The sequence below is a fragment of the Perca fluviatilis genome, chromosome 21 (genome assembly GCF_010015445.1).
Source record: "Perca fluviatilis chromosome 21, GENO_Pfluv_1.0, whole genome shotgun sequence".
Lineage (NCBI taxonomy): Eukaryota > Metazoa > Chordata > Actinopteri > Perciformes > Percidae > Perca > Perca fluviatilis.
In genome coordinates, this window is record NC_053132.1 from 17,666,521 (window position 1) to 17,677,816 (window position 11,296).

An 11,296-nucleotide genomic window follows, 5' to 3' on the forward strand; every position below is an offset into this window, starting at 1 on the left:
CAAACGGGATTATTGTGTTTAGTGAACCGTTTTACTTGTCTTCGACTTTTAACTAAGATGACGACTTGTGATTTTAAGTACATGATGGGCTCGTTATTTTATCAAGTAAGCAGACCACACATTATTCTATAATTTGCACAAAGGCCACAGTGGTTATTATCCATAGATAGCCAACGACTCTGGGTAAAGGTAACTAAAAAAGAAAACTCCTCCCCCACTTGAGTCTCTTATCCAATCGGCACACGATAAGGGCGTGGAGAAGTAATGTTTACGTCTAGCTTGCTACGAAGTGGGACAGAGTGTAAACTGCACCTGTCACAAGGTCGGACATACAGTAGAAGCACACTGGCATTTTCCAAATGAGCCACTGCAAGACCGTGTATAGGACGACTACTGTAAGGTAAGAGCTTAACTGCTGTTAAAATTTAGATAATGTGGTTCACTGAGTTTACTAACTTAGTTAAGATAAAGATGCAGCAACACAGCAAAACGTCGGCTGTAGTTTAACTGAATATACATGCAGTATGTGCTGAGATTTAAACATGGAGCTGATGCTATTAGTCAACAGGTTTTCTGAAGTGGATCACTAAAGGAAGGGATGAGCTTCTGCTGTATTTTAATACAAAGTCTGGGCAGGACATGGACAGTGGTGCGCTTTTCAGTGAATATCTGAAACATGCAATCATTCACGTCACTGTCACTGTCCTACTGCCAGGCAGAACATTGGCTGACATAGGTAGGCTACTGTAGTTTGTATCGACTGGGTTGCCCAGATGATGCATTTACTGTATGTAGGGTAAGGCCCAATTAAAGTGAGACTATCTACAGTCTAACTAATCTAAATTATTGGCAGTTATCTCCTGCACCTGCTTGCAAAGCAACAGTCATCAGCTGCTGTGTTCAGCGTTGGCATAAACCAAGCAATGCTAACAGGTTTAGTAAATATGTTGTCTCTTGTTGAGGTTGGAAGTGTAAACTATGTTATCATGATATTAAACATCTCTATTAGACTTGTAAAAAACTAATAGTGTTGTACTCATACAAGTGATTAAATTCAAACTTGATGGTTTTGACGTGGAAAACAGTTCAACATAGATAAGATTTCTTTTTAAAGCAAACATATTAGTCAGTTCTGTTATTGGTCAATACATTTGGACCCATGAAGGGTGACGTTACTAAAAAATATCTAACTAAGAATTATGCTTGTGTCATTACATACTGCATGAATACAAACTGGATAGAGGCAGAATGCCAATAATGTTTGGGTCATTGAAATTGCATCAACTTATTTGATTGTTTTCCATGTTTTTTATTATTGTTATTTATACTTTAATTGTTCCCTTTGTGACACTGGATCAAACTTCGACCTAAATTTCCCCTAAAGGTTCCTCAAATGTGGTAGCTATCTCACACATTGTCATTTTTCTTAGAGAAAAGGTTAGTGAACACACTGTTAAACCTGTTTTATACAGTCTTTGTGTTGAACTGAGAAAAGCCCAAAGCAAATGTTTGCACTTTATAATTACCAATTGACCTCATTTCAGTTGTCCAACAAGTTTGTAAGACATTGGAGAAACAAGCTGAGTTGGAATACAAGAAAAAAACTCATTACACTCTGCAATTTATTATTCAAACCATAAGCTACCATCTTTCAATTTTGAAACAATGCAACCAACTTAAGATGATACACTCTCATCATTGGTTTATTTGGATATTTGCTCATTAATTTGAGACCTCATTTTGCAGTTAAACTCCTATTCAGCTGAATCGGTATGTTTTTAATTCCCAGAAAGCCCTCTTCTATCAGAAACAGGCAGTTATTACTGTCTCTCTTCCTGTTAGGTTTTGGAAATGTGTAAGTAGATATGTACGCGTATGTGTCCATTAAAAAAAAAAAAGATCTGACCTCAACAAACAAATAAACTGTGAACAAGGAGTTCAACACCGACCTTACTTGACATAATTAAATAAAAAAGTAGTACATGGCCCACTGTGCACATGGCAGCTGGTTGTACAAGTGTCGGGTCTGCTGTCCACAGAGCTGCCATGCTGAGAAGAGGCAGGAACGGCCGGGCTCGGCATTTGGCCTGGAGCGAAACACGGCAAGAGACAGATGTTATGGCAGTGATCCAGACGAGGGACAGGGAGGAATGGGAAGGCCAAACGACGACACAGGTGAGACTTTAAGGTTTGTGGGGTGGAACAAAAGAAAAGTGGAGCAAAGTGTAGAGTGCGGAAAATGTTGAATTTTAAAGGGAAATATTTAGATGAAGTGTATTTTTTGGATAAAGAGACTCTAACAAGCATCGCTGTTTGATGTTAGAGGATAAAAAAAGTTTTTGACATCAGAACAGGTATGGTGTGATAAGTGGTGTACTGCTATTTGTGTTAAGTACCAGTGTCGTGCTGAGTTTCGCATCCCTGCCAAGAATTGCATCCACTCGGGCAGCAACAATAATTTCATCGCTGCCAAATAAATTGCATCCATCTCACAGGCAGCAAGGAAATGCTACTACTACTGAGTCTAGTTAAACATTGATGACCCTTAATTGTTCTAAATTTTCACACTTCAGCTCATTTATCATCATTGATAAACATGACAGAGAAGTTTATTTAGTTTTTAAGCAGTACTTTGACTTAAAAACCATTATTTTGCCTTGTGAATGCAATTCTCGGCAGGGATGCAGAACTTGACACAACACCGGCAACTTTTAAGGTGAAATGTTTTCTTGCATGTTACTCAATGCAGGGGTTGACATCTATCAACACACCTCAAAAGTCAATACGGCAACTTTGACTTTTTTTATTGTCTCTCTTCATGACATAAGCTTTAGTAATAATTGGATCTTCAAGCACTTAAAAAAAAAGTGAATTTCAACCAATTATGCGAACTAAGAATATTCAATTTCCTCACTTGAACTGCACTACACCCCTGGGTGTGACCACATATGACAGATAATATTTCCTCCTCAAGTACCAGTAGTTTTCCACTGGCACTGTCCCCTGTCTGAAATGGCTGTGTGTAAGACATGGTCTCCAAAGGTAAGGCTAGGAGGCTTAGTATTTTTGGAAGGGGTCTAATTTTACTTACTAGCACACATGACTTCTGTAACCAATAGGTACCATGAACCGCTTTGAAGGAAAAAGACTTGTTGAGGCTTTGAATTATGACTCTCATTTGGCTCTTTGGATCGTCGAGTGCAAGATAGCAAAACTGTGACTTTCAAGTTGCTCTTTCTTACCGCTACCAAAAGGCTCGTCTTTACAAAAAGGGCATCAGGGCTTTCAGTGGAAATTAGAAAACATTGAATACAATTCTCAGGCTCTCTCCACTGGATCTAATACCTTTTCGCGGCTTTCAAGCCAACATCCCTGGACCATGGCCACGTCTACGAACTTACAAGATGCTGTTTGTGTCAAACAGATCAGCAGCGTGGAGTCTGAGGTGGATTACCTGGAGAGTTCTCAGGCCATATCTGAGGCGGTGGCCCTGCCCAGCACAGTACCGGTGATAGGGGAGTCTTTCTGCCAGTGTGACCGACAGAAAGAGCTCGGCCCGGGCTTCTGTGTCACCAGTGACTGCCTCTGTGGGGAGGAGGATGAGGGTGAGTAAAAAGCTGATGAATACAGTAATACACCATATAAACACAGCAGTGTACACTGTGTAAATTGTGTAAAAAAAAGTGTAGTGTTGAAGCTGGCCAGACTAATACAAGGCTTTCACAGAAATATGACAGTATATTACACATTCTATGATTGGCTTTTGTGAGCACATGACTTCATATTCCAATTCATCCAAGAGTTGTTCAGATATTTCAAAGTATGAAATCATAACGTTCATGTGTTTGTGTTCCCAGGTTTTGACTGGGAGTGGGACGAGCACTACAAGTCTTCCGGAGCCTTCCTCAGCTGCAACAAAAGGAAGGTGAGTTTTCACTCTGACTACAGCTGCGGCACAGCTGCCATCCGCGGCACCAAGGAGCTCTCAGACGGCCAACACTTCTGGGAAGTCAAGATGACCTCTCCTGTCTATGGAACCGATATGGTGGGTAGCAGCCTGAAGATGTTTCTAAATCTCTGTTTGGATGTTGAGAATCACTGCAAACTATCATCTAATGAAAAGCTAGAAGTACTTCACCTGTTTTGATCCTGTTTTTTTTACTGTTTTGTAGATGGTGGGAATTGGAACTGCAGAGTTGGACCTGGAGAAGTTCAAATTCAGCTTTGGCAGCCTGCTGGGACACGATGAGAACAGTTGGGGGCTCTCTTACACAGGTTAGAGGGTATACTGGGATTAATATATACCATGAATTATCAGAGTGATCCGTGAAACTGGATGGAGACTTTTGACTAGTTGTGAAAAGTTTTATTTTATTTATTTATTTTATAATAATAATAATAATAATAATTCATATACATTTATATAGCGCTTTATCATAGACACTCAAAGCACTTCGGGTGGGGGGTGGGGGGAGGGACTACTTTCTACCACCACCAATGTGTAGCACCCACCTGGGTGATGCACGGCAGCCTTACGGCGCTAGACGCTCCCCACACATCAGCTTGGTAGACTGGTATTTAAGTACTGAGCTTAAGTACAATTTTGAGTTGCTTGTCCAGGTGGGGGTCTTGTCACATTTCAGATGTTGTTGAAGCAGTTCTACCAAAGAGACATGTCCCCTCTTTAGTGGGGACCCCTAAACTGTTTTTTATCTATATATATTCAAAGGTTTCCTCCAGCACAAAGGGGACAATGTGAAGTTCTCCTCTCGGTTTGGCCAGGGCTCCATCATAGGAGTGCACCTGGACACCTGGCATGGTACCCTGACCTTCTACAAGAATCGACACTGTTTAGGTGCGTGTATATCTGTAATTCAAGCAGGTCTTCTTAGCTACATAAAACACGAGAAAACAGCATTTTAGTTATAACTGCCAAGTGGCTCTTAAGCCCAGTTCAGGCCAAAGATTTGCCACGAGACGAAACGGTTTTAGAACATTGCTGGGAAAAGTCGCAGCGGTCTGAACTGGCCCGTCTCGGAGAGGCAAGCAGCCTGCGACTCAGCTTGTCAAGTCGCCAGTGGAAGGTATCAGAACGTTGGAGACTGGCGCGTCGCAAGCAGTTGCAAGTTTCAACTCTTCTCATCGCGAATCTTTGGTCTGAACTGGGCTTTAATCCTAAATCCCTTCACCTCCGATTCTGTTTTTCTCTCCTGCTACAACAGGTGTTGCTGCCACTAGGCTGCAGAACAAGAAGTTCTTCCCCATGGTGTGCTCCACAGCAGCTAAAAGCAGTATGAAGATTATCCGTGCCTGCTATACACCCACCTCCCTGCAGTACCTTTGCTGTGCCCAGCTCCGCCAAATGTTGCCCTGCTGCCCCGATGTACTAAATGCTATAGAGCTGCCCCCAGGCCTGCGCACCCTCCTTCACTTACAGCTGGGCTGGGTCTTCACCCTCAGCAACAGCCCCGAAGCCTCGGAGCAGCACGAGGAATTGCTTGAGGATTTCTACGAGGAGATGAGCCTGCCTTCCAGCCCCATCCCGGGCCCAGCCTCCACCCTGAGTGCCTGCGCCTCCCCGAGCCCCTGCACCAGCCCGTTTCTCGACACAGTCCCATACCAGTGCCCCTGTCACATGTCACCTCAATCTCAACCCTGCACTTGCCACTGTCCTCCAACTCCTCCCAGCAGCGACTACGACAGCTGCTGCTCTGAGCCGGAGGATTACCGATGTAAAAGAAGCCGCTGGACATGACCTAGCAGTCAAAAGGTATTTGTAAGTGTTTGGCACACAGCTATTCTACCATTGCCATCAACATCTCCTGTTGGAAATCAAGAAGAGCAATCTCATCTTTTAGCCATTTTTTTTTCTTAATCTACATTTGGCGTGGATTGTTTCTTGTTTTTTTATTTAGCAAGTTTGTGACATTCAAACAACTTTGCCATTGAATGGGGAGAAGGGAGTGAGTGTGTAGCGTATGAGACATTTAATGAAGTTGAGATTGTAGAGTGACATCTGGGTCATTCATTTACATTTTAGCCAATTTCTATCATGGGGTTAATGATAACAATAACAATAATAATTATAATGATATGCCAGTCACTGTTTGGAAGGCCTAATGTTTGCCAGATTAGACTTTGACAAAAAAAACACACTGGAAATCTTGTGAAAGTGTACACTTGTTATTCTCAGGGACAGACTCCAGGGGGAAAGGAGTTGCTTTTTTGATACTGTGGAAAAGACTTTTTGTAAATGTGTTTTGTAATCAGCATTTGGCTTGAATATCAACGGTGGTGGTGTTCTTGCTCACAAGAGGATTTGTTTTTCTATTTACAGTTTGTTAACTTTCTTACTCAGGAAATTCTCTAAAATAAAATAAAAATGAAAAGTTCTGCTGCAGCTCATTTTTATAAACCATTTCACGCATAAACAAAAACAATATCACAGAGTTCACGGAGGTCCCTTCGACAATACAGCTTGCATTTACACATAAACAGAATAAAATAATACACATCAAATAATTCCTTATTTTACTAAATATATTCTATTCCTCGAATCTGTTGAAGTTCAGATGGTTATAAATAGTGCTTTACTGGAAGGTAAACATGATACCTAAGGCATAGTTTTAGGTTGTAAACATCATCATTAACACATTAGAAACCAAGTGGTGACAAAGTGTCATTAGAGACCAGATAATCCTCGCTGACGTCCGTCCATCTGGTCCTCAAGTGGACAGGTCAGTCCAGGACCAGCTGGGCGTTCTGGGCTGTGAAGCAGCGGTAAACTCTGGCTGATATCTCCGGTCCTATACGTCTCTCTTTACCTCCACTTTTCACCAAGAGAGCAGCCAGCAGACCCTTTCTGTCTTCCTCTGACCCTAAACTCTGGTACGCCTAAAATAAAAATAGAAAGATATTTTTGTTTTTGTGAATGTTCTTTCAGGACACAAAAATGTGGCAATGTTTTATGTCTTGAACACATTGTGTGTTTTATGTATTAACATATATTATTTGAATACCATTCTTTAACTTTTTGGGCTTAAAGCTCTAGTGTGACGTTTTTTGCCGCCCCCATGAGGAATTTGGCGCCACATGATACAAGCCTTCTGTGATCGCACACAGTCTCCTCTCCCTGAGAAATACTGAGAGAGTTGTGTGGAGCTGATAGTCTTAATTAGCTTTGTAGCAACTCATTTGACAATGGCTTGAATGTAACAGACGTTCATTAATATCAAAAAAGTTACACACTAAAGCTTTAAATCCTTTCAAAAACCCACCAGTTAAAGGTCCCATGTCATGCTCATTTGCAGGTTCATAATTGTATTTTGGGTTTCTACTAGAACATGTTTACATGCTTAAATGTTCCAAAAACACATTATTGTTCTCATAATGTCTGTCTGAATATAGCTGTATTCACCCTCTTTTTGAAACGCTCTGTTTAGCGCCTGTCTCTTTAAGCCCCCCTCCCAAAAAAGCCTAGTCTGCGCTGATTGGTCAGCGTTTTTGGGTCTTCCACATCTGCATCTCTGCAGCATCATTGCAGCCAGGAATGACTGTAATGTCACTGTAGCGGCACTTTCTACCTATTATGTAGTATTGTTGTGACATCACAACCGTACAGAAGTCCTGACAGCTTGTTTAAAAGAACCGTGTCTGAATACAGGCTGTGTGCATTTCTCAGTGGATTGAGTGTTTTCTATACTCACAATATTTATATAGCACCTCGACCTGCTTTATAATAGGAGAATACATTGAAATCTCACTTTTTATATGGGACCATTAATGTAAAATATACTGTATATTGTCAAGGTTGATTTGTATACCTCCTAAAAGTAATAAAAAGCAATGTAGTTCCTGTGATTTATCCAAAATGCCTCAGCTGCCTCACAGTGGGCATCCAGGCCACAACCCTGCTAGTGGTGGCACCATCGTCCATGCACTGAGCTCTACAAGACCATACTGAAGCGCACTCGGGTGTACCTGCAGCAGCAGCTGAGGAGACGGGTAGGCAGCAGTCACAGTGGAGGCCACAGCAGGGCTGACTCTGTTCAGCTGCTGAATCTGCCTGCTCCAGACCTGGATCAGCCCCAAGCCGTCCCTCTCCACGCGAACTCCGCTGGCCCATGAACCGTCCACACAGAAGGGCAGCTCTGCCTGCTCTGTCAGCAGTCTGGAAGGACATCTTATAAGTGACATACATTTTCCTTGTCTATTAATGTGACAATGACTGGAGTGGCTGCGTACTTAAAAGGGCGTTTTGATAAGGCCTTGGTGACGGCACACACGTGGTTAGTGACCTCCTGCCAGCCCTCCAGGAAGACCAGTGAGATATTCTTGCAGAGCTGCAGAAACACAAGAACCTGGAGAGAAATGGAGACCGTACCAAAGAAACCCCTCATCTTCTGTACTTGATTCAAAACTCATCGTGAACATGTACTGTATGTATGTCAAGTATGTACAGTTTTTAGCAGTTTTCTTCTGAAACATACAATTAAGTGGCAAAACATCTACAAAAAGAGCATGCAAGATAAACTAAGTATCAGATTCAAAGTAAACTGACCTCCTCCACATCCAAGTTCTCCATCCCCAATTTGGATTGCAGCGTCTCATCTAGTAAATGCACACCATAAGCATCGGTCCTGTTGGTAAGTAAACCCAAAGTAAGGTCAGAGTGTGTACATGAAAGCCAATGTGTCAGTGTCATCTCACCAAATCAATAGGAAAGTAACTGAGATATTTGTCTATCGGAAGACACATTTACGGACACATACACTAACCTGTTATCTGTCTGAGAGTCTGACACTAAGAGAGTGACCTTCTTGGCTTCCCGGTTGAGACACTCCAAAATTGGACTGAGGAAAGACCCCATCCTTGTCTCCTCTCCTTCACTGTCTAGCATCTGCAGTGGCAACAAAGTAACATAGAGGAGGGCACCAGGGTGCAGCATGGACACTGAAAACATGCAACAAAGCCTGAGGCCTACCTGAGGTCACAATCACAACAACAAAGAATTCATTGTGTAGACTGCCATCATAGTTAATTTATTACAACTTTAAAAGGTTGCTTACTTTCTTCCCAGAGATCACCATGTCCATGAAGTCCGTCAGACCCAGCACCAAAACCACTTGCTCCTCCTCCACCGAGTCAACTCCCTGCTAAAGACAAAACAGTAATGATCCCACTGGAGAAAGTAGAAAAAGTAAGACTATGTAAGTAAAAATACAGCAAATGAATGCAGCCAAAATATCACAATCAAGTCAAATGTTTATGTTTATTATGTTAGGAGAGGCGTGAGGTGCCTACCTGAATTAAGTCTCTGGTCCAGGTGATGCTGTGTGGGAGCTGCTGGCTCTCAATGCTAAACCTCCACTCAAATGTAGTCAGGGTGTCCAGCAAGATGTCTGAGCCATCCTGTTGCAGAAGAGCTGGAGAAAAGCACACAGTCTTCCAGATGTATGCATATGCAGCCTTTTAGCCTATTGTCCTCTTTATGGAAGTCATAACCTGGTTGACACAGACTTTAAAACTTGTGAATACAAATTGGCATGCATGCAATTGTCATTACCTAAAGTTTTAATTGATATATTAGCCAGTAGGTGTGTATATTTATTATTTAAATAAAAATATCACAGATGTCATCCAAAACTAAGACTCTAAACTAATATAAACTAAATGCACTTAATTGGGATACAAAAACAACACCAGAAACCCCAATAATAAAGCACATTTCCCCCAATACATTTATATACTAAAAACGGACTGCCTTCCAGCTAATTCTTTTTACTTTGTCAACGTTGTTAACATTAAATAATCAATGGAAAAATAATAGCATTTAATATTTCTTACATTAAAATATCTATATCAAAATATTATGATTTTAACTGCAATTAACTGCTATGTGTATTTGTAGCATATATTAAAAGCTGTAGGCGATGGGAAGAAAAGTTTCCGACAGCACCTGAAGGCAGCATGGTGTACCTGGATCTATGCAGACAGTCAGACACCTGAGGCAGTTCTCTGGCCGGAGACTCTTGAGGTTCTCCGCTGCCTCTCTCCTCCTCTGCTGCTCCTGTCTCCTGTCCTCTTTCTCCCGGGCTCTGGCTGCTCTCTGCCTGTCTCTCGCCTCCTTCCTCTCCCTGGCAGCCTGTCTGTCCGCCTCTATCTCCTCCTTGGTGCGGCGTTTTCTTGCAGGGCTTGGTGTGCCACATCCATCCGGTCGCGGGGGAGACAAAGCAGAAGTTTGACTGGATTCCGTTTTTGTGGGTGACGATGGGAGGGTTTTGGACTTGTGGTCTGAAGACTGATCATCTCTTACGTCTGTGCTGACTGTTACTAATATTTGACCGCTCTCATCGCGGTTTAAGTCGGGGATTGTCTCAGCGTCGCTTTCCTCAGATTCAGATATTTCCCATGTTTTTGCTCTACGCAACGCAGACATTTCATATGTTTAACGACTCCTTGAATGCATTATTTACACAACACATGAAACAGCAATGTTGTATCACCTCGATGGTGTCTGCTGAGGGACAAAAGATACAAAAAAAACGCGCTACATAGGCTATTACATTTATACAGTAGATGGCTATTAGCAATTATACCACCCTGGAAACAGAGGGGACTTTTTCTCGAATAAACCCGACCACAGGGTAGATTAGATGTCTTTCATTAGTAACTGCAGACGGCAGACAGACACCACAGTTTATGGCCGACACATATTGGTTTTATTGGATTAAATCTCAGGACTCGCTGATTAAACACTGCCTGAATGGGTGGGATGGATAGTAAAAATCCTAAAACTAAAGTTGTTGCTGTAGCCTACTTTGTGTCATTACACATTACGCAGTAGAATATATTAGAAACACATAAGGCGAGAGAGATATGAAAAAAAAGAAAATTTGAGTATGCAGATATTGAGGTAACAGGCCTGCAGATGGTGTTTAAACAGTTAGACTACAGTAGCCTATAATAGCCAATTTGATGACGATTAGCTGGGGGTGGGGGGATCAAAAGGTAAGCAAATGCTATATCACGGATGTTAATGTTGCATCCAAAATGAATTTGATAAAACATATGCTTACATACAAGCTTGCATTAATATAATTTGCACTTTGTAAATCTGATCTTATAATGTATTTTGACTATTTTGAAACAACTGATTTATTCTATTATACATGTTATGACTTCATTGGAAATTCACAAATATGTCGATGTATTGAAAGAACAATTATATTTACATTTTCCTTCCAGATTTTTTCTTTCTCTCTACAGTTACATTCTTGAAAATTATTATATAATT

At 41.6% G+C, this 11,296-nt stretch overlaps 2 protein-coding genes across 4 annotated transcripts; one reads left to right on the forward strand and one right to left on the reverse strand.

Moving 5' to 3' along the window:
• The first annotated feature begins 56 nt into the window (after positions 1-56).
• On the forward strand, positions 57-6,392 carry spsb3b (splA/ryanodine receptor domain and SOCS box containing 3b). Its single transcript, XM_039787646.1, has 7 exons — positions 57-400; positions 2,040-2,175; positions 3,425-3,605; positions 3,858-4,045; positions 4,173-4,275; positions 4,730-4,855; positions 5,223-6,392. The coding sequence occupies exons 1-7, from the start codon at positions 360-362 to the stop codon at positions 5,753-5,755; spliced, it is 1,308 nt and encodes a 435-aa protein (XP_039643580.1). The 5' UTR covers positions 57-359; the 3' UTR covers positions 5,756-6,392.
• LOC120550799 (probable crossover junction endonuclease EME2) lies at positions 6,391-10,690 on the reverse strand. Of its 3 annotated transcripts, none has more exons than XM_039787645.1 (8): positions 9,979-10,690; positions 9,304-9,425; positions 9,069-9,155; positions 8,778-8,899; positions 8,561-8,639; positions 8,245-8,342; positions 7,981-8,170; positions 6,391-6,894 (listed from the first exon to the last, which is right to left on the reverse strand). In XM_039787645.1, the coding sequence occupies exons 1-8, from the start codon at positions 10,436-10,438 to the stop codon at positions 6,739-6,741; spliced, it is 1,314 nt and encodes a 437-aa protein (XP_039643579.1). In that variant the 5' UTR covers positions 10,439-10,690; the 3' UTR covers positions 6,391-6,738. The 3 variants fall into 3 exon arrangements, with proteins under 3 accessions (XP_039643579.1, XP_039643577.1, XP_039643578.1); XM_039787643.1 differs by having other exon boundaries at positions 8,245-8,360; positions 9,979-10,593; XM_039787644.1 differs by having other exon boundaries at positions 8,245-8,360; positions 9,069-9,152; positions 9,979-10,585.
• Positions 10,691-11,296: the final 606 nt, after the last annotated feature.

What these genes read in the sequence shown, in the direction of transcription:
- LOC120550799 (XM_039787643.1), bottom strand. Translation starts at nt 10,438, where the DNA reads ATGTCTGCGTTGCGTAGAGCAAAAACATGGGAAATATCTGAATCTGAG. An exon ending in GACTGTCTGCATAGATCCAG is followed by an intron (nt 9,426 to 9,978) that starts GTACACCATGCT and finishes GCTTTTCTCCAG; the next exon opens with CTCTTCTGCAACAGGATGGC. An exon ending in TTATCAAAACGCCCTTTTAA is followed by an intron (nt 8,171 to 8,244) that starts GTACGCAGCCAC and finishes ATGTCCTTCCAG; the next exon opens with ACTGCTGACAGAGCAGGCAG.
- spsb3b (XM_039787646.1), top strand. Translation starts at nt 360, where the DNA reads ATGAGCCACTGCAAGACCGTGTATAGGACGACTACTGTAAG. An exon ending in CTGTCTATGGAACCGATATG is followed by an intron (nt 4,046 to 4,172) that starts GTGGGTAGCAGC and finishes ACTGTTTTGTAG; the next exon opens with ATGGTGGGAATTGGAACTGC. An exon ending in TTGGGGGCTCTCTTACACAG is followed by an intron (nt 4,276 to 4,729) that starts GTTAGAGGGTAT and finishes ATATATTCAAAG; the next exon opens with GTTTCCTCCAGCACAAAGGG.